General features: G+C 42.5%; 1 protein-coding gene across 1 annotated transcript in view; it reads right to left on the bottom strand.

The window, feature by feature from the left end:
* The window catches only part of XKR5 (XK related 5), a 62,481-nt gene that overhangs the window by 20,102 nt on the left and 20,739 nt on the right, over positions 1–21,640 (bottom strand). Inside the window, exons 4-5 of the mRNA XM_073625147.1 lie at positions 17,999–18,208; positions 6,073–6,242 (exon numbers count right to left, since the gene is read on the bottom strand). Of these exons, the coding sequence (XP_073481248.1) occupies positions 6,073–6,242; positions 17,999–18,208 (380 nt within the window). The remainder of the gene's footprint in view (positions 1–6,072; positions 6,243–17,998; positions 18,209–21,640) is intronic.

Raw genomic sequence — 21,640 nt, 5'->3', positions numbered from 1 at the left:
AAGGCCAATACCAGGTCACATTCAGGGACTTGCACTATTTGTATAGTGAAAATACTTTTAAATGCTGCAATAAATAAATACAGGAATGCATTAATGAGAGTTATATCTGCCTAGAGTTCAGCTTTTAGGGATACCTGTGTATAAAGAAGAGAGAGCGGGGCTCGGCTCCGCCCCCTGCTCACTGGCTGTGAACCAATAGCTTCCGCTGCTGTGTCTCAGCCAATGAGGAGGGAGAGAGCGTAGAAAGCCGATGCTCTTGTGCACATAGCTAGATTGAGATCAGGCTCAGGTATATATTGGGGGGGGGGGGGGGGGGTTTGGTTGGCTGCTGCACACTGAAGTATTCTGGTTCAGAAACTTCTATATTGCAACAAGGCCTCAATTTTGCTCCTTCATCCTTACCCAACTCATTTACACTGTTCAAGGACCTCCAAAGCTTCATTCGAAACCTTACGTTGAAACGCTCTTATAACATTAAAGAGGAGTTCCACCCAGGGGGTCCAGTAAAAAAAAAAAAAAAAAAATTAAAAGTCAGCAAATACTGCAGCTGCTGACTTTTAATTGGACACTTACCTGTCCCTGGGTCCAGCGATGCGGGGGGATCGAAGCCCCGCTCGTCTCCCCCTCCGTTCAGCGGCGCCGGCATTGCAACTGTGGGCGCCGGGCTGTGGCTTCACAGCCTGGCACCCACTGCGCATGCGCGAGCGGCGCTGTGCGCAGTGATTGGCCGCTCAGTCACCTGGGACCTGTAATGGGTCCCAGATGATTGACAGGAGGGAGGGAGCAGAGCGGAGCCCTTTCTGTGCCGAGGGGGAAGTGATGTCACCAGCCCAGGCACTGGAAGGGGCAGACTACGAGGGACCCCCTAGCAACAGGCATTTAGAGGCAAGTAAAAAAAAAAAAATATCCAAATTTTTTTTTTTTTTTTTTTTTTTAGGATTTTTCATGTATTTTTGTTTTTTTGGGTGGAACCCCACTTTAAATCTTTAAAAAAGATATAGTAAACTCTCCAAACGGTTCATCCGTGAAGATCACCATCTTAGAAGCCACTAATTCATCAGACCAAATATTAGAAGAATTATATATTAGTGAGGATGATGAGGATTCAGCCCTCTTCACACAACACCCTTCAATGTCACCCCCAGTACAACACAGTAAATTTAAGCCCACATCAGTTTTCAATCCGGTGCATGCAAAAGGGTCGTACCTGCAAACTTTTTTTATCAAGTTGTGTACACCGATATTCAAAATCTAAGCCAACAGACACATACAGTACCAGTCGTTCTAATCATTCTAATCTAACACCCAATGAAAAAATAGCGCTTACTGATTTAACTAAAAATCATGATTTAGCCATTAAAACAGCTGACAAAGGCGGTGGGATAGTGGTTCAAAACAGAGCAGACTACCTGACAGAAACCCGCCGCTTATTGTCCGACACCACCACATATAAAAAGCTTCTCTCTGATCCTTTACCTAATTTCACAACCGAAGCCACCACATTGATTAAACAAGCCAAAGATGGTGGCATCATCACTAAACAAGAGTTTGTTTTTTCAAAAGAGGTTTCTTTTCTACACCATATTTTTTATCATATACCCTAAACTTACAAAAGCATCAACAACCCACCCGGTAAGCCCATAGTTTCAGCTATGGATAACAAGTTAATTTTCTCAATACATCGATCGCTTTTACAGCCCTTGGCACAAAATCTCCCTTCCTATATCAGAGATGAGACACACCTTCTTGAACAGTTAGCCCATTACACTTGGGAACCCACTTACATGCGGGAATCCCTCGATGCAAATTCATTATACACCTCCATTCCGCATTCCATAGGTCTCAGCGAGTTTCCTTTCCAGTATTCCTTTACTCAACCCAGAGCAGGCCAAATTCATTTTGGATGCTACAGAATTCTGTCTGACACACAACTACTTTGAGTTTGATGGTGAATTCTATCTACAGGTGATGGGCACAGCTACGGGGTAACTTTTGCCCCCAGCTATGCCAATTATATCTGGCACAATAATCTATATATCTCCCATATCATATTTTGTGGGCCATATATAGATGACATCATTGTCATTTGGGATGGCCCAGAGTCCCTGTTCATCGAATTCTTACAATATTGCAATAATAACACATACAGCCTCTCTTTCACCTCAGAACATGATTTTCAACAATTGGCATTTCTCGATTTGACACTGTTCCACCACGAGGGCCAAATATTAGCCAAAAATTATACTAAGCCCACAGCTGGCAACTCGTTTTTGCATCATCACAGTTGCCATCACCCTATTGAACAAGGGTCCCACTTAAAAAAAAAAAATGTATTGAGAAGGATTTCCCCAGTAACACTCAGACGAAGCCTTCAATTTCTACTTATCGAACCATTCTGTGCAGCCAAAAGATACACACAATATTACCGTCCAACCAGTTTGGTATGGAACTGGGTGACAAATCTAACACAAGGAAATGGAACGTAAAGCCATCCACAACTCTGCCCCCAGCTACATCACTAGCCTAGTCTCAAAATACCAACCTAATCGCCATCTCCGTTCCTCCCAAGACCTCCTCCTCTCTAGCTCCCTCATCACCTCCTTCCATATCTGCCTCCAGGACTTCTCCCGAGCCTCGCCCATCCTCTGGAATTCCCTACCCCAATCTGTCAGACTGTCTCCAAATTTATCCACTTTTAGGCGATCCCTGAAAACTTTCCTCTTCAGAGAAGCCTATCCTGCCTCCATCTAACAACTGCACTATTTTCTCCATTAGCTCATCCCCCACAGCTATTACCCTTTTGTATAACTTGACCCTCCCTCCTAGATTGTAAGCTCTAACGAGCAGGGCCCTCTGATTCCTCCTGTATTGAATTGTATTGTACTTGTACTGTCTGCCCTAATGTTGTAAAGCGCTGCGTAAACCGTTGGCACTATATAAATCCTGTATAATAATAATAATAATAATAATAATAATGTGGGTAAACACTAGTCCATTTTGATTGAGGATCCTCATTTGCAACCCACTATCCCAGTCGAACCTAAAATTTTCATATAGAAAAGCCAGAAATATAAAAAAAAACAAAAAAAACTTGGTAGCGCCTAGCAAGTATAAATCCCACTCCACTGACACAAACGTTATGCCTCCCCTTAGTAGGCATGTACCAGTGCCGTAAGTGCAAACATGTCAACCATGGGCAAAAGGAATTCAAAGTAAAATTTCCATTTTTTTCAACTGTTCCACAGAATCTGCGGTCTATTGTCTTGTTTGTTTGAAGTTGGGAGAACTGTACAGACTTTGAGGAAGAGATTTGGAGAACATCGCCGCTTTGTGGAAGGAGGAGAAGATAAACAGTGTAACCATTTTTTTTTTTAAAACCTCACGAAAAATCCTCTGCGGGCCTCAGGGTGTGGATCATAGAGTTCATTCCCGGTATGTTTCCAATGGCAGAGCGTTTTAAACGTCTCTGCCAGAGGGAAACATATTGGATATACACCTTGGATTTCCTCGCGCCCGGAGGTTAAAAAGAGGAAATAGAGATCAATACTTTGATCTGATACAATATTGGGCCATTCTCCTCACTTCCTTTGGGCCCTTTCTTCCCTCTTCCCCCCATTGCACCCCCCCGTGCATGTACGTGCATACATGTCGGGTTGTCAGTGCGTGTCCACACACGCATTGACATCCAATTTCCCCTGCCTTTCCATTAGATGGTGTGGTTATGTACATATAGTGTCATTATAATTTATATGCATTTTATGATATGAGGTATGTTGGCCTATGTGAGCACATGTAGGTATGGGTTCATATGTTCACATACTCTCTGTAAGAAATTAAAATCAATCTTGTTGGATATTAGATCATTACTATAATAATCATAATTTAATTTTTCATTGCGGAATCCCCTCCCCTCTTTTCAGTTTACACATCAACTAAAGTAAGTACTCATAGTTATGGTAATAATCATATAGTAATAATTATCAGTTAATTGTTACAACACTATCATAACATAGAATGTCTCCCGTTTGGTTGTGGTCCACTCCGTCATTTTCATTTACATTTTTTCATCTTTATTATTTAATATTATATATAACTAATTTCATTATTAATTTATGATCACACTATTAATTAATATCAATATGAACTATTTAAATCCATTTTATTATTAACGCACAATTCATTATACACTCACATATAATTTTCTTTCACTTATGGTCAATCTCATGTTTCTCAAGCACCTGTAATGTTTTTAAATGTTTTCCAAAAGAAAGTTTTGTACAATGTTTTCACTGAAGTCATGTAGCTTTGTGTCCTGGTATGCACTGTCATGGCCAGCAATATATACGTTTAATAGCCGTGAGACTTTAAGACCCAGTAGCAGCAGCGATAGTGTTTAAAAGCCCACATCCAACATGGCCCCTGTTAGGCCTGAAGAAGGAGCGCATGCTCCGTAAAACGAGTCACCTATTGGTTCATCACGTCCTGGAAGTGACGTCATCCCCTGGCTCCCTGTGCGTTCCAGATCAAGAAAGCGTCGGCAACCACTGGCGCGGCCCGCTCTAATCCATCAGCGAGAAGCCTCACGGATGTACCCTCTCCACAAACACCCTGCCATTTGTACCCAATGCTTGCGATTACTTCACTCTTGTGAGTACCTATATCCATTTGTGCAATAAAATCACTTATACTACACTTAGATCGGCGCCTGTGCTTTATCCCCAGCTGTTACAGAAGTTGCTTCTTACTTTCCACTGGGCTGCCTTTTCAGGTGCTTTAACATTGACTAATAAAAGTCCATATAGTCCATGTTAATAATTTTAACTCCTTTGACCATTACTATCCCCTTATGATGTCCAACAAGCTGGCATGTTAACACTCAGCTTGATGCAAGAACTGACTTATCTATGTGTGTTGCTAAACTCTTCTGGGAAGGCTGTCCACAAGGTTTAGGAGTGTGTCTATGGGAATGTTTGACCATTTATCCAGAAGCGCATTTGTGAGGTCAGGCACTGATGTTGGATGAGAAGGCCTGGCTCGCAGTCTCCACTCCAATTCATCTCAAAGGTGTTTTATCGGGTCAGGACTCTGTGCAGGCCAGTCAAGTTCCTCCACCACAAACTGAGCTCAGTCCTGACCTCAACCCGATAGAACACCTTTGTGATGAATAAGAGGAGAGACTGCGAGCCAGGCCTTCTCATCCAAAATCAGTGCCTGACCTCACAAATGCGCTTCTGGAAGAATGGTCAAACATTCCCATAGGCACACTCCTAAACGTTGTGGACAGCCTTCCCAGAAGAGTTGGAGCTGTTATAGCTGCAAAGGGTGGGCCAACTCAATATTGAACCCTACACACCAAGACTGGGAAGCCATTATAGGATATGTAAAGGTTTTAAAAACAAAAATGTAATACTTACCTCCTCTGTGCAGTTGGTTTTGCACACAGAGTGGCCTCGATCCTTCTCTTCTGGGGTCCCTCAGCGGCGCTCCTGGCTCCTCCTCTTCGAGTGCCCCATTGGAGAGCCACTCTCCCTCGGGGCACTCATGGAGGCGCGCTCCAATGTCCTGCTGCTGCATCCATTGACACAGCCAGCAGGACTCGGCCCGCGTCATTAGATTTGATTGACAGCAGTGGGGGCCAATGGCTGTGCTGCCATAAATCTATCCAATCAGGACCCGAGACACCGGCTGGAGCTGGTGTGCTCGACCTGTCGCTGGAAAGACCGGGTTCAGGTAAGTAAAGAGGGGAGCTGTTGCATCACAGGAGGTGAGGGTTTACAACTCCTTTAAAGTTCAGGTGTGTGTAAAGGCAGGCGTCAATACTTTTCACAACATAGTGTATATCCAAGCCCAAGAACAGAAATTTAATATATTGCAGTTTACCAGTCCTTAGGATGTGGCAACTGCATTAGTTTTCTTAGTCTTATGTTTTACATAGCTGTAAAAGGGACCAGCCTGAAGTGATCTAGCAGGACTTAATTTTCTGACTTCACTGTTCCCATTTAAGTCTTTTAAACAGTAGCATTTCCCTTAACTAGGTGCATGAGGGTTAAACAAAGTACAGGAATGCCTTACCACATAAAAGATAGCAACACGATACCGCGAGGGCCCATCCCTGACGTTAATAAAGCAGAAGACATAGACAGCTCCGAGGAGGATATTGAAGAGTCTCCAGTAACACGGCCTGCTGATAACATCAGTCTGCTGAGCCACCAGCCAGAAAGACATCACCAGCCAGTGAGCACCTGTACAAAAGAGACACAGACACTTAGTACATCTTTCCAAACTCAACACCAAGAGACCGATAAGATACCTGGCGGTTCTGTCTATGCAACATTAAAAAGGTACACTGCAAACATATATTAAAAAAAAAAAAAAAAGAAGAAGGGCTCACTAAATACAGCTTAACTTTTAAGCTTAGTGCACACAGTTTTGTTTCCTTCAACCCAGCAAGCTGAACGGGAAAAAAATAAATAAATTAAAAAAAAACAAAAAAAAAAAAACAGATCGCTGTACTATTGTGTTCTAACAGTAGGGCCGCTCCCCCGCCAGAGCACACATTGGCTGTCAGCATTGGTCGGCTGCTGGTTTTCCATGCCCGTTCAACAGAAGCTGCTCGTGAGACCAGCTTCTGTCAGACAGGGAGCTGTACATACAGGTCGAAAGTCGGCTGGTTCCTGCCGAACCGACCGTTTTCGGCCCGTGTGAACCAGGCATTGAAGCAGAACCCCATTAAAAGATAAAAGTGATAAAAAAATACAAAACAAAATGAATGAAAACAAAAAATAAATTAAAAAATGTTTTATATCTGGGCGCTTCTTGATTTAAATTTTCATGGACACCCCAGCAGATGATCAAAGATATCTCCCTGGACATCCATACATATTAAAGTGAGAACAGCTTCTGGATTAAGGAATCTCAAATCGGAAATAGGAGAGCTTCTCCTTGGAATAAAACACTCTGGTCGGAGACGTGTCCAGGACCAGACCCAGATACTTTAAGCAATTAACCAGTTCCAGTGGCAGTTTCAGGACCAACCTGAACCTTTTCCCTTAATAAGTCATCAATGTTTCCCACAACGGGGGTATCCTGAAAACGCAACAGGGTCAACACTGCAGCCAGTACCTTGGTGAACATTCAAGGTGCGGAGGACAGGCTGGGCCATGAACTTGTAGTGTAGGGGTCCTATAGCAAACTGCAGAGAGTGTTGGTGTGCTGGAAAGTTGGGCACATGTATGCATGCATCCATTATGTCCACAGAAGTCAGAAAGTCTCCCTGGTGAAGGGAAAAAAAGGACAGGTCTAGGTGGATTTTATCTGGAATGTTTGGGCCCATATGTTAAACTTTCAAAGCATTAAAGTCCAACATTTGGGATTTACAATCGTGAACATACTTGGGAAGGCTTGACCCAAGTAATTTTCTAGCAAAAAACTAAAAAAAAAAAAAAAAAAAAAAAAAAAAGATTTTTTACATATATGAGAAGTGACAAAATTGGCCCGGTGTTGAAGTGGTTAAGAAGAAGTTGCAAATTGGCAATGTCAAGGGAAAGGAGGCTAAACTCTGACTCAAGTGCAGCGTAATGGGCCTATTGGAGGTGAACTATGATTTTAGCCCAATTACAACCATTTTTGGATGACATTACTAATTTTATTATAAAGTAGACTGATCTTCCAAAGAGAAGCTCAGTTTATTTTTCCCCTGGAAAAATTGTACAAGAAAATTGTAAAATGTATGGCCAACCTAAGTGCTGCCCAGGTAGACAGATACTTAACTTCCCCCTCCATCCCCAGTGATCTTTGCAATGCAGCCATGTCCAGTGTCTCACAGCCTCTCCACCAAATAGAAGGAAGGAAAGGGGGGAAGCACCACCTAAGTGCATTATCACATGGGATTTTATTCCCTGGCAAAGGCATCATTATTCTTTAAGCACAGGTCTGCTTTAAAAAGTTATCTGCCTGTCGTGCTATCCCACTGCATTCAATTCTTTGAATCCAAAGCACCAAGGTTGCACAGATACCGAGTACCGATACCTTTGCGTACATACAAAATGAATGGGTGCAAAAAGCAACGCAAAGAATTGCATGCAATTTGAACAGGAATGTGGTGCGATTCCTGTCCAAAACACATGCGATTTCCCCCACCGTTCCCATGTGTGTGAACCCATTTTAGAAAAGGAAGTGCCATCTAGTGCAGCAATGGGCAGTTTATTAAAATTTTTATAAAAACTAACATTAAAAAAAGTACATCTCTCGTCAAATCCAAATCTACATAGTGTCCCTGTCCCGCCAATGATAGAAAGCCACGGCCGCTGAAGGTGCTCACAGGGCTGGAGAAGTTCCGGGACCCCTGTGGGTATAGGGCAGAAGTGATGTCAGCTTGGGGGCAAGCCACCTATACATTCCCTCCAGCGGCTGTAATTTGCCATCATCGGCAAAACAGGGACACTATGCAGATTTGGATTTGACTAGATACAGTGGGAAAAATTATTATTTGATCCCCCTGCAGATTTTGTAAGTTTGCCCACTTACAAAGAAATGAAGGGTCCATAATTTTTATCATAGGTGTATTTTAAATGACAGAGGCAGAATATCAACCAAAAATCCAGAACACACACACACACACACACACACACACGATAAAATGTTTTAAATGGAGTTGCAGTTCAGTGAGTAAAACAAGTATTTGGTCCCCTACAAAGAACAATAATTCTTCCTTCCACAGACTGGCTACAGTATGTGCTCATGTGGTACACAGATTAGTCCTGTCAGTTTAAGAAGGTGCTCCTAACAAAAACTCGTTATGCGTATAAAAGACATCTGTCCACAGAATCTTTCTTCCATTCAAACTTCACCATCATGAGCAAAACCAAAGATCCATCAAAGGACATCAGGGACAAGATTGTAGACCTTCAAAAGGCTGGAATGGGCTACAAGACCATCAGCAAGAAGCTTGGTGAGAAGGAGATAAGTGTTGGATCGATTATTCGCAAATGGAAGAAATACAAAATAACCATCAATCTTCCTCGGTCTGGAGATCCATGCAAGATTCGCCTCCTGGTGTAAGAATGATCATGAGAAAAGTGAGGGATCAGCCCAGAACTACACGTGAATGATCTCAAGGCAGTTGGGACCACAGTCACCAAACAAACCATTTGTAACACAATACATCACAATGGATTGATATGCAGTGGCCACAAAGTCCCCCTCCTCAAGAAGGCACATGTACAGGCTCATCTGAAGTTAGCCAATGAACATCTAAATGATTCAGAGGATTGGAAGAAAGCGCTGTGGTCAGATGAGACCAGACTTGAGCTCTTTGGCATTAACTCGACTCGCTGTGTTTGGAGGAAGAAAAATGCTGACTATGACCCCAAGAACACCATCCCAACAGTCAAGCACGGAGGTGGAAACATTATGCTTTGGGGCTGTTTCTCTGCTCAAAAAGGTACAGGCCGACTTTGAGGGGCCAATGGACATGCCATGTATTGTAAAAATTTGGATGAGAACCTTCTTCCCTCAGCCAGAACACTAAAGATGGGTCATGGATGGTTCTTCCAGCATGACAATGACCCATACCGCCAAGGCAACAAAGGAGTGGCTCAAGAAGAAGCATATTAAAAAGGTCATGGAGTGGCCTTGCCAGTTTCAAGACCTTAATCCTAAAGAAAATTTATGGGAGGGAGCTGAAACGTCAAGTTGCCAAGCAACAGCCTAGAAACCTTAAAGCGGAGGTCCACCCTAAAATAAAAAATTACATTAACATTCTCAAAAAAAATCTATAAAAAAAATAAATAAATAAAAAATTTACTTACCAGAAACGCCTGTTGCTAAGCAGTCTTCCTATTCTGCCACTTCCTATACTGCGGAGCTCTTCTTTTTCTTTCTCCCTCGCATGTTCTTCTGGGTAATGGGGCGCGCTGTCTTCTGGGACCTGTGTGTCCGCCAGAAGACAGCCGGCCATTCACAAAGTGCCGTGCGACTCGTGCATGCGCAGTAGAAAAAGGGCAGTGAAGCCGCAAGGCTCCACTGCCTGTTTCCCTTAGTTAGGATGGCAGCGCTGTCGTCACACGATCCGACAGATAGATCGGCCTTGGGGGCCGACCTCGCAGGCTCCCTGGACAGGTAAGTGTCCTTATTAAAAGTCAGCAGCTACAGTGTTTGTAGCTGCTGACTTAAAAAAAAAAAAAAAAAAAAAAAAAAAAAAATCGGCTGGAACGCCACTTTAAAGTGGGTGTAAACCCAATGTCATCCTTTCTAAACTACTGCCATAGGGGTATCTATAAGGATATATATGCCTCCTGCATGTATCTTTACCTGTCAAGTGTCTCCCCTCTGTCTGTTACGAGACCCGAAAAATTGCATATTCTGTGGGTGGGTCTGTTGTCTGGAGCTCGGTGGGTGGGGTCATGATCACTCCCCGCCCACCTCTACACTCCCCTTGTCAATATGCATTTTACACTGAACTTCTGCTATGATCTCTAACATCCAGTGAAAAGACAGGAAAGTAACCACATGACTTCAGCATGCCAAATCATGCTGAGGTGTGGAACAGCCAAGAAAGAAGTGGGAGGGAATTAAAAAATAATGCCTGTTTCTTAGGCTAATGCACGAGATGTAAATCACCTGTCACTCACAGCAAGGGGGAGGATATGACAAAGTTTCTCAGTGAACAATAAAAGAGGATTGCTCAGAGATGGATTAACTCTGTGTGGCAAGACTGGGCTCAAATGATAGGAAATCTTATACTCTATAGTATGAAATAAAAAAAAATTGGGGGTTTACATCCACTTTAACCACTTGCCGACCGCCGCACGACTATATACGTCGACAGAGCGGCACGGGCAGGCAAAAGGACGTATATGTACGTCCTTGCCTGCCCGCGGGTGGGGGGTCCGATCGGACCCCCCCCCGGTGCCTGCGGCGGTCGGCAAATCTCCCCCGGCGATCGGAGGTGAGGGGGAGGCCATCCATTCGTGGCCCCCCCCTCGCGATCGCTCTCAGCCAATGGGATCATTTCCCTGCCTCTGTATTGTACACAGAGGCAGAGGAAATGATGTCATCTCTCCTCGGCTCGGTATTTTCCGTTCCGGGCCGAGGAGAGAAGACTGCAATGTAAGTGCACCAACACTACACACACAGTAGAACATGCCAGGCACACTAAACACCCCGATCCCCCCCCCCGATCGCCCCCCGATCCCCCCCCAATCACCCCCCCCCCCCCCCCCCTGTCACAAACTGACACCAGCAGTTTTTTTTTTTTTTTTTTTTTTTTTTTTCTGATTACTGTATTGGTGTCAGTTTGTGACAGTTACAGTGTCAGGGCAGTGAGTGTTAGGCCCCCTGTAGGTCTAGGGTACCCCCCTAACCCCCCCTAATAAAGTTTTAACCCCTTGATCACCCCCTGTCACCAGTGTCGCTAAGCGATCATTTTTCTGATCGCTGTATTAGTGTCGCTGGTGATGCTAGTTAGGGACGTAAATATTTAGGTTCGCCGTCAGAGTTTTATAGCGACAGGGACCCCCATATACTATCTAATAAATGTTTTAACCCCTTGATTGCCCCCTAGTTAACCCTTTCACCACTGATCACTGTATAACCGTTACGGGTGACGCTGGTTAGTTTGTTTATTTTTTATAGTGTCAGGGAACCCGCCGTTTATTACCGAATAAAGATTTAGCCCCCTGATCGCCCGGCGGTGATATGCGTCGCCCCAGGCAGGGTCAGATTAGCGCCAGTACCGCTAACACCCACGCACGCAGCATACGCCTCCCTTAGTGGTATAGTATCTGATCGCATCAATATCTGATCCGATCAGATCTATACTGGCGTCCCCAGCAGTTTAGGGTTCCCAAAAACACAGTGTTAGCGGGATCAGCCCAGATACCTGCTAGCACCTGCGTTTTGCCCCTCCGCCCAGCTCGGCCCAGCCCACCCAAGTGCAGTATCGATCGATCACTGTCACTTACAAAACACTAAACGTATAACTGCAGCGTTCGCTGAGTCAGGCCTGATCCCTGCGATCGCTAACAGTTTTTTTGGTAGCATTTTGGTGAAATGGCAAGCACCAGCCCCAGGCAGCGTCAGGTTAGTGCCAGTACCGCTAACACCCACGCACCGTACACCTCCCTTAGTGGTATAGTATCTGAACGCATCAATATCTGATCCGATCAGATCTATACTAGCGTCCCCAGCAGTTTAGGGTTCCCACAAACGCAGTGTTAGCGGGATCAGCCCAGATACCTGCTAGCAACTGCGTTTTACCCCTCCGCCCGGCCCAGCCCAGCCCACCCAAGTGCAGTATCGATCGATCACTGTCACTTACAAAACACTAAACGCATAACTGCAGCGTTCGCAGAGTCAGGCCTGATCCCTGCGATCGCTAACAGTTTTTTTTGTAGCGTTTTGGTGAACTGGCAAGCACCAGCCCCAGGCAGCGTCAGGTTAGTGCCAGTAGCGCTAACACCCACGCACGCACTGTACACCTCCCTTAGTGGTATAGTATCTGAACTGATCAATATCTGATCCGATCAGATCTATACTGGCGTCCCCAGCAGTTTAGGGTTCCCAAAAACGCAGTGTTAGCGGGATCAGCCCAGATACCTGCTAGCACCTGCGTTTTGCCCCTCCGCCCGGCCCAGCCCAGCCCAGCCCACCCAAGTGCAGTATCGATCGATCACTGTCACTTACAAAACACTAAATGCATAACTGCAGCGTTCGCAGAGTCAGGCCTGATCCCTGCGATCGTTAACAGTTTTTTTGGTAGCGTTTTGGTGAACTGGCAAGCGCCAGCGGCCTAGTACACCCCGGTCGTAGTCAAACCAGCACTGCAGTAACACTTGGTGACGTGGCGAGTCCCATAAGTGCAGTTCAAGCTGGTGAGGTGGCAAGCACAAGTAGTGTCCCGCTGCCACCAAAAAGACAAACACAGGCCCGTCGTGCCCATAGTGCCCTTCCTGCTGCATTCGCCAATCCTAATTGGGAACCTACCGCTTCTGCAGCGCCCGTACTTCCCCCATTCACATCCCCAACCAAATGCAGTCGGCTGCATGAGAGGCATTTTTATGTCCTCCCGAGTACCCCTACCCAGCGAACCCCCCCAAAAAAGATGTTGTGTCTGCAGCAAGCGCGGATATAGGCGTGACACCCGCTATTATTGTCCCTCCTGTCCTGACAATCCTGGTCTTTGCATTGGTGAATGTTTTGAACGCTACCATTCACTAGCTGAGTATTAGCGTAGGGTACAGCATTGCACAGACTAGGACACACTTTCACAGGGTCTCCCAAGATGCCATCGCATTTTGAGAGACCCGAACCTGGAACCGGTTACAGTTATAAAAGTTACAGTTACAAAAAAAGTGAAAAAAAAAAAAAAAAAAACACAAACAAAAATATAAAATAAAAAATAATAGTTGTCGTTTTATTGTTCTCTCTCTATTCTCTCTCTCTCTATTCTCTCTATTGTTCTGCTCTTTTTTACTGTATTCTATTCTGCAATGTTTTATTGTTATTATGTTTTATCATGTTTGCTTTTCAGGTCTGCAATTTTTTATACTTTACCGTTTACTGTGCTTTATTGTTAACCATATTTTTGTCTGAGTACAGCATTCACGACTTTGAGTGGTTATACCAGAATGATGCTTGCAGGTTTAGGTATCATCTTGGTATCATTCTTTTCAGCCAGCGGTCGGCTTTCATGTAGAAGCAATCCTAGCGGCTAATTAGCCTCTAGACTGCTTTTACAAGCAGTGGGAGAGAATGCCCCCCCCCCCCCACCGTCTTCCGTGTTTTTCTCTGGCTCTCCTGTCTCAACAGGGAACCTGAGAATGCAGCCGGTGATTCAGCCAGCTGACCATAGACCTGATCAGAGACCAGAGTGGCTCCAAACATCTCTATGGCCTAAGAAACCGGAAGCTACGAGCATTTTATGACTTAGATTTCGCCGGATGTAAATAGCGCCATTGGGAAATTGGGGAAGCATTTTATCACACCGATCTTGGTGTGGTCAGATGCTTTGAGGGCAGAGGAGAAATCTAGGGTCTAATAGACCCCAATTTTTTCAAAAAAGAGTACCTGTCACTACCTATTGCTATCATAGGGGATATTTACATTCCCTGAGATAACAATAAAAATGATTAAAAAAAAAAAAAAATGAAAGGAACAGTTTTAAAATAAGATAAAAAAGCAAAAAAATAATAAAGAAAAAAAAAAAAAAAAAAAAAAAAAAAAAAGCACCCCTGTCCCCCCTGCTCTTGCGCTAAGGCGAACGCAAGCGTCGGTCTGGCGTCAAATGTAAACAGCAATTGCACCATGCATGTGAGGTATCACCGCGACGGTCAGATCGAGGGCAGTAATTTTAGCAGTAGACCTCCTCTGTAAATCTAAAGTGGTAACCTGTAAAGGCTTTTAAAGGCTTTTAAAAATGTATTTATTTTGTTGTCACTGCACGTTTGTGCACAGTTGTAAAGCATGTCATGTTTGGTATCCATGTACTCGGCCTAAGATCATCTTTTTTATTTCATCAAACATTTGGGCAATATAGTGTGTTTTAGTGCATTAAAATGTAAAAAAGTGTGTTTTTTCCCCAAAAAATGCGTTTGAAAAATCGCTGCGCAAATACTGTGTGAAAAAAAAAAATTAAACACCCACCATTTTAATCTGTAGGGCATTTGCTTTAAAAAAATATATAATGTGTGGGGGTTCAAAGTAATTTTCTTGCAAAAAAAAATAATTTTTTCATGTAATCAAAAAGTGTCAGAAAGGGCTTTGTCTTCAAGTGGTTAGAAGAGTGGGTGATGTGTGACATAAGCTTCTAAATGTTGTGCATAAAATGCCAGGACAGTTCAAACCCCCCCAAATGACCCCATTTTGGAAAGTAGACACCCCAAGCTATTTGCTGAGAGGCATGTCGAGTCCATGGAATATTTTATATTGTGACACAAGTTGCGGGAAAGAGACAAATTATTATTATTTTTTTTTTTTTTTGCACAAAGTTGTCACTAAATGATATATTGCTCAAACATGCCATGGGAATATGTGAAATTACACCCCAAAATACATTCTGTTGCTTCTCCTGAGTACGGGGATACCACATGTGTGAGACTTTTTGGGAGCCTAGCCACGTATGGGACCCCGAAAACCAAGCACCGCCTTCAGGCTTTCTAAGGGCGTAAATTTTTGATTTCACTCTTCACTGCCTATCACAGTCTCGGAGGCCATGGAATGCCCAGGTGGCACAAACCCCCCCCCAAATGACCCCATTTTGGAAAGTAGACACCCCAAGCTATTTGCTGAGAGGTATAGTGAGTATTTTGCAGACCTCACTTTTTGTCACAAAGTTTTGAAAATTAAAAAAAGAAAAAAAAAATTTTTTTTTTTGTCTTTCTTCATTTTCAAAAACAAATGAGAGCTGCAAAATACTCACCATGCCTCTCAGCAAATAGCTTGGGGTGTCTACTTTCCAAAATGGGGTCATTTGGGGGGGTTTTGTGCCACCTGGGCATTCCATGGCCTCCGAAACTGTGATAGGCAGTGAAGAGTGAAATAAAAAATGTACACCCTTAGAAATCCTGAAGGCGGTGATTGGTTTTCGGGGTCCCGTACGCGGCTAGGCTCCCAAAAAGTCCCACACATGTGGTATCCCCATACTCAGGAGAAGCAGCTAAATGTATTTTGGGGTGCAATTCCACATATGCCCATGACCTGTGTGAGCAATATATCATTTAGTGACAACTTTGTGCAAAAAAAAAAAAAATAAAAAAATAAATTGTCACTTTCCCGCAACTTGTGTCAAAATATAAAATATTCCATGGACTCAACATGCCTCTCAGCAAATAGCTTGGGGTGTCTACTTTCCAAAATGGGGTCATTTGGGGGGGGTTTGTGCCATCTGGGCATTTTATGGCCTTCAAAACTGTGATAGGTAGTGAGGAGTAAAATCAAAAATGTACGCCCTTAGAAATCCTGAAGGCAGTGATTGGTTTTCGGGGCCCCGTATGCGGCTAGGCTCCCAAAAAGTCCCACACATGTGGTATCCCCATACTCAGGAGAAGCAGCTAAATGTATTTTGGGGTGCAATTCCACATATGCCCATGGCCTGTGTGAGCAATATATCATTTAGTGACAACTTTTTGTAATTTTGTTTTTTTTTTTTTTTTTTTTTCATTATTCAATCACTTGGGACAAAAAAAATGAATATTCAATGGGCTCAACATGCCTCTCAGCAATTTCCTTGGGGTGTCTACTTTCCAAAATGGGGTCATTTGTGGGGGTTTTGTACTGCCCTGTCATTTTAGCACCTCAAGAAATGACATAGGCAGTCATAAATTAAAGACTGTGTAAATTCCAGAAAATGTACCCTAGTTTGTAGGCGCTATAACTTTTGCGCAAACCAATAAATATACACTTATTGACATTTTTTTTACCAAAGACATGTGGCCAAATACATTTTGGCCTAAATGTATGACTAAAATTGAGTTTATTGGATTTTTTTTAGAACAAAAAGTAGAAAATATCATTTTTTTTCAAAATTTTCGGTCTTTTTCCGTGTATAGCGCAAAAAATAAAAACGGCAGAGGTGATCAAATACCATCAAAAGAAAGCTCTATTTGTGGGAAGAAAAGGACGCAAATTTCGTTTGGTTACAGCATTGCATGACCGCGCAATTAGCAGTTAAAGCGACGCAGTGCCAAATTGTAAAAAGTGCTCTGGTCAGGAAGGGGGTAAATCCTTCCGGGGCTGAAGTGGTTAAAGGATTTAGAGAAGATCTGTACCAAAATCCCTCCTGAGATGTGTGCAAACCTGGTCACCAACTACAAGAAACGTCGTACCTCTGTGCTTGCCAACAAGGGTTTCTCCACCAAGTTTTGCTTGGGGATCAAATACTTAATTTACTCACTGAACTGCAACTCAGTTTATAACATTTGTATCATGTGTTTCTTCTGGATTTTTGGTTGATATTCTGTCTCTATCATTTAAAATACACCTATGATAAAAAAAATTAAATAAATAATCATAGACCCTTAATTTCTTTGTAATGCCCTGTACACACGGTCGGACATTCCGAAAAACAAAAGCCATCAGATTTTTTCCGACGGATGTTGGCTCAAACTTGTCTTGCATACACACGGTCGCACAAAGTTGTCAGAAAATCCGATCGTTCTGAACGCGGTGACGCAAAACACGTACGTCGGGACTATAAAACGGGGCAGTAGCCAATAGCTTTCGTCTTTTAATTTATTCTGAGCATGCGTGGCACTTTGTGCGTCGGATTTGTGTACACACGATTGGAATTTAACCGATCGGATTTTGTTGTCGGAAAATTTTATAGCCTGCTCTCAAACTGTGTGTGTTGGTAATATCGACGGAAAAAGTCAGATGGAGCCCACACATGATCGGAATTTCCGACAACACAATCCGATCACACTTTTTCCGTCGGAAAATCCAACCGTGTGTACAAGGCATTAGTGAGCAATCTTACAAAATCTGCAGGGGATCAAATAATTATTTTCACCACAGGATGTACTTTAATGTGAGTTGTTCTAACATATTTAATAAAAACTTTTATACTGGGTTCACACACACACACAAACAGAAGCGGTGGGGGAAATTGCATGCGAGTAGGACAGGAATCGCACCGCATTCCTGTTCAAATCGAATGCGATTCTCTGCAGTGCGAATTTGCACCCATTAAATTTGTATGGAGGAAATTTGCACTGCAAAATATCAGTTTTAGGAGTACTTGTTCAATAATTTCAGTTTTTTGAGTACTCGTAAAAATACTTGGTATTGGCACCGATACCGATGCATCCCTAAAAAACACCACAGGAGTATGCAGACCAGAAAATTCACTTGTCTCAATCTACACATTTTTCAAAAGGTAAGTAACCCAAATTATTTAGGAAAAAAAAGGTAGGGAAGGTAGCATGCATATTAGCATTATCAGAAGGAAAGGTCATCAATGGCAGCCTCCATACAGTAAAGTACTTCTAAGATGATTTCTCACCTCCCACAGCAAACACCCAGAAATGAAAGACTCTGGCAAACACTACCAAGGCCATCACACGGGTCCCAACCATGCCCATCCTCCACAGGAGCTGGCACAGCACCGATGCCCATGGCAGACACAGGTTCCCAGGTCTCAGGAGGCACAGGAAATGACTGAAGGAGACCAGTGCCCAGGACACAGACAAGAGGCATGCCAGGGAACAGCTAGCTGGAAAAAAAAACGAAAAAAAAAAAAAAAAAACACAACAGAAACATGAAGTCAGAATATCAGAAAGATTTATAACATTTTACAAAACATTCTAACATTACAAAAACAGTTCAGAATAAATACAAGACAGTTGGACCTCATTAGCAAAGACCTTCTGAGGGCCTGTTAGCTCTTGTGCACTTTGAATTTATAAATGTGTTTCATAGGAGGTGAGAAATAAGTCCTTCCTGAAAATGTATGATGCTACCCTGGCTTTTACATGCATTTATGTCCATCTCTATGATAGGTGTGTACAGTGGCAACCTTTCAAAAACTGCTTTGGAGAACCAACATATGGTATTAATCAACTCTCACCTTCCCCCATAGGGGAGAAGAAAAGTTTCACATTTCTTAAGATGAAAGTTTGTGTATATATAAGAAAAGAAGTTCTTTATATTACAATATTTCTTGAATAGGATACTAATAAGACCATTGGGTTTTCAATGAATATAATATACATACCGATTTCTGTAGTATTTGATTGATTCAGATGTTATATTGTATACGTTTAATGCTTTCACACATTGTTCTTGCCCACTCCTTAGGAATGTCAATGCATAAATACTGAACAACCCCCATCCTTGTCTGAGAGGTGGGAGGGAAGCTATGTCTCATTAGAAGAGTCTGTAGGACAATAAGGCTCAGAGGAACTTTAAACCAACCCTTTTAAAGATAAAGAGGGGGTCAGATTTTTGAAGTAAAAGCTAGAAACAGAAACACAGTTGGGCAGACTGATTCAGGAAGACATTGAAGGAAGCTGCCACAGCTTCACACACACACACACACACACACACACACACACACACACACACACACACACACACACACACACACACACACACACACACGTCTCATTCAATCTTCATTTTAAGAAAATAAATTACATTAGTGATGATATTTTTACATTTTGATATTGTTCTTGTAATATTTTGCTATTTTATTAAATCAATTTTTGAGTTTTTACACGAGAACTGAACATATTTTCTTGGATCTCTCTTCATCAATATAATTTACAGAATATCGATATTAATACAGAAATAACGGTATTTTAACAACCATCACCTTCAGCATAGCGGAGGGAGCTGACTGGATCTTCTGTGATTGCATACTACATTTGTCTAGACTCTTATAACTTGGAGTCTAGGCTTCTGATAAGGAGGTATTTTATATGATCTCCGGTGGAGGTGCACTTGGGTGACCAGAACGTGCATTTATTTTATTCACTCCAGTTGGATATTCCATCAAGAAGTTCACCATTATTTATCACTACAAAAAGCAGCAGGATTTGTTTTTACTTTATGGACACTTGTTTATCATTAGCGTTTAGCACAGCAACATTTATTTCTGACTGTGTTTATTACAAATGGTCCTGTTGTGTTTTTGCCAGCAGCTTGCACTCACGTATTATTTGTGTCTACCTGCGCAATAATTTATTTTAATTTTATGTTATACAGTGGAGAGTGGTTGACAGGGGGTCTCAACTGTGGCTCTTTACATAAGGTCTGTTTATATTTTTAAAGAAGACTGTCAGAGACTGCAGAAATACTGTAAAACGTGCATTTTAGCATGTGCAACAAATTTCTTCCCAATAGTGGCCCCTACACTCTTGATTTTTTAAAAAATCCAAACAAACATCAATGAGCAATTTGATCAAAACTATCGAATTAGCAAACAATTGAATAGTCATAACTTCCCTTCTGATTGATTTAGTCACAATTTCGATCAGATTTGATCAAAGCAAGTCGATTATTTTGATCCATCAGATTTTAAAACTACATGGTAGAAACAGAGATTCAGTCGATGACCTACAATTGTAAGTTATGATCATATGTTGTTTATATGCAATATAAAAAAAAAAAAAAAAAAGCCCACACACTGAAACTATAAACATACTAAGCAGCTGAACACTTTGATTAATACTGCACACACACAAAAAAAAAAAAGTTCAGTGCAGGGCTATAAGTTAGGGGTCAACGGATATTGTTTATTCAGGGCCGATACCGATTTTTCGGCTGCCTATAAAAGGCTAATAGTTTTTATTTTTACACTGTCCATTTCAAATATATATATATATATATATATATATATATATATATATATATATATATATATATATATATATATATATTTATATATATATTTATCACTTTTATTGCTGTCACAAGGAATGTAAACATCCCTTGTGACAGTAAAAGGCAGTGATAGGTAATCTTTATGGCGGGATCTGGGGTCAATAAGACTCTAAACCCCTCCACTGCACTTAAAAGTATCTAAAATGGCAAGATCAGCGTTTTTGAATACTTTCTATTTTTTTTTTTTAAACTGGCACCTTTAGGATGCCAGTAATCCTGAAGTGATGTCATGACATCGCTTCTGGGTTGCTAGAACAGAGACTCGAGCAAAGCAATCGGCTTTGTTTGGGTCTCCAGCCAGTGGACGTGCTGGCTGGTCGCTCGGGTCTCCCAGTGGGACAGGAGACCCGGGCGGAGCGGCGGGACGTTCCCTCCCGCTGCTTGTGATAACGGGCGAGCGGCTGCTTGGCCACATTGGTTGTTATTACTGGAAAGCCGACCAGCCGCTCTAAAGAATAGTACCGGGGTGATGCATGCAGCTGCATCACCCCGGTACAACCCCCTCGAAGCAATAATCGGTAACATCAGTACGTTACCAATTATTCAAAAAAAGAGATTATCAGCCGCACCGATAATTGCTTAACCCCTACTATAAGTGAGCCTACCCAAACCATGCAACAAACTTCAGAAAACAGTTAAAGTGTGCCATAATAAGTCCATAACAGCGAATATCTTGCACCAATACCCAACAACACTCCATCTGTTAGATGCACCACGTGTCTCCACATAGAGAAATAAAAAAACAAAAAAAAAAAAACAAACACACACACACACGCTCACCCCTCCAAAGACTTCCACGTTATAAGAGGCCTTAAATGCACCAAATGTATAACATATTTCTATTGATCCAAGGCTTCCCCACCACAGCAGCAAGAGCTTTCCCTTCTTAGGTTAATAATGCACTCTTCCTCCTCTCCACCTCCTCAGTCAGGAATAAAAGTAAACACTCCTAGTGCTCTCTGTATAACGCTTTATTAAAATATACAGCAATATTGTACTCGCATAAAAAAAAAAAAAAAAAAAAAAAAAAAAAGGAGGCACATAGCTTTAAGACAGGATCATGCAATGACCAGGCATGTTTGGGTACAGTATATCCTTCACAGTGACTCACACAACAGCTTCTGGGTAGCATGACGACATCATGCGCCTCTCTCCACCTTACACGTTATGCCCACAAGACGTTTCTTCATCCGACACTCCCTGCCTATAACCAATCAAGTTTGGTTTCAAAGGGGAGTGGCGGGCAGAGAGGCATATACGC

The sequence above is a fragment of the Aquarana catesbeiana genome, linkage group LG04 (genome assembly GCF_042186555.1).
Source record: "Aquarana catesbeiana isolate 2022-GZ linkage group LG04, ASM4218655v1, whole genome shotgun sequence".
NCBI lineage: Eukaryota > Metazoa > Chordata > Amphibia > Anura > Ranidae > Aquarana > Aquarana catesbeiana.
This window is presented reverse-complemented; position numbering and strand designations above follow the sequence as displayed.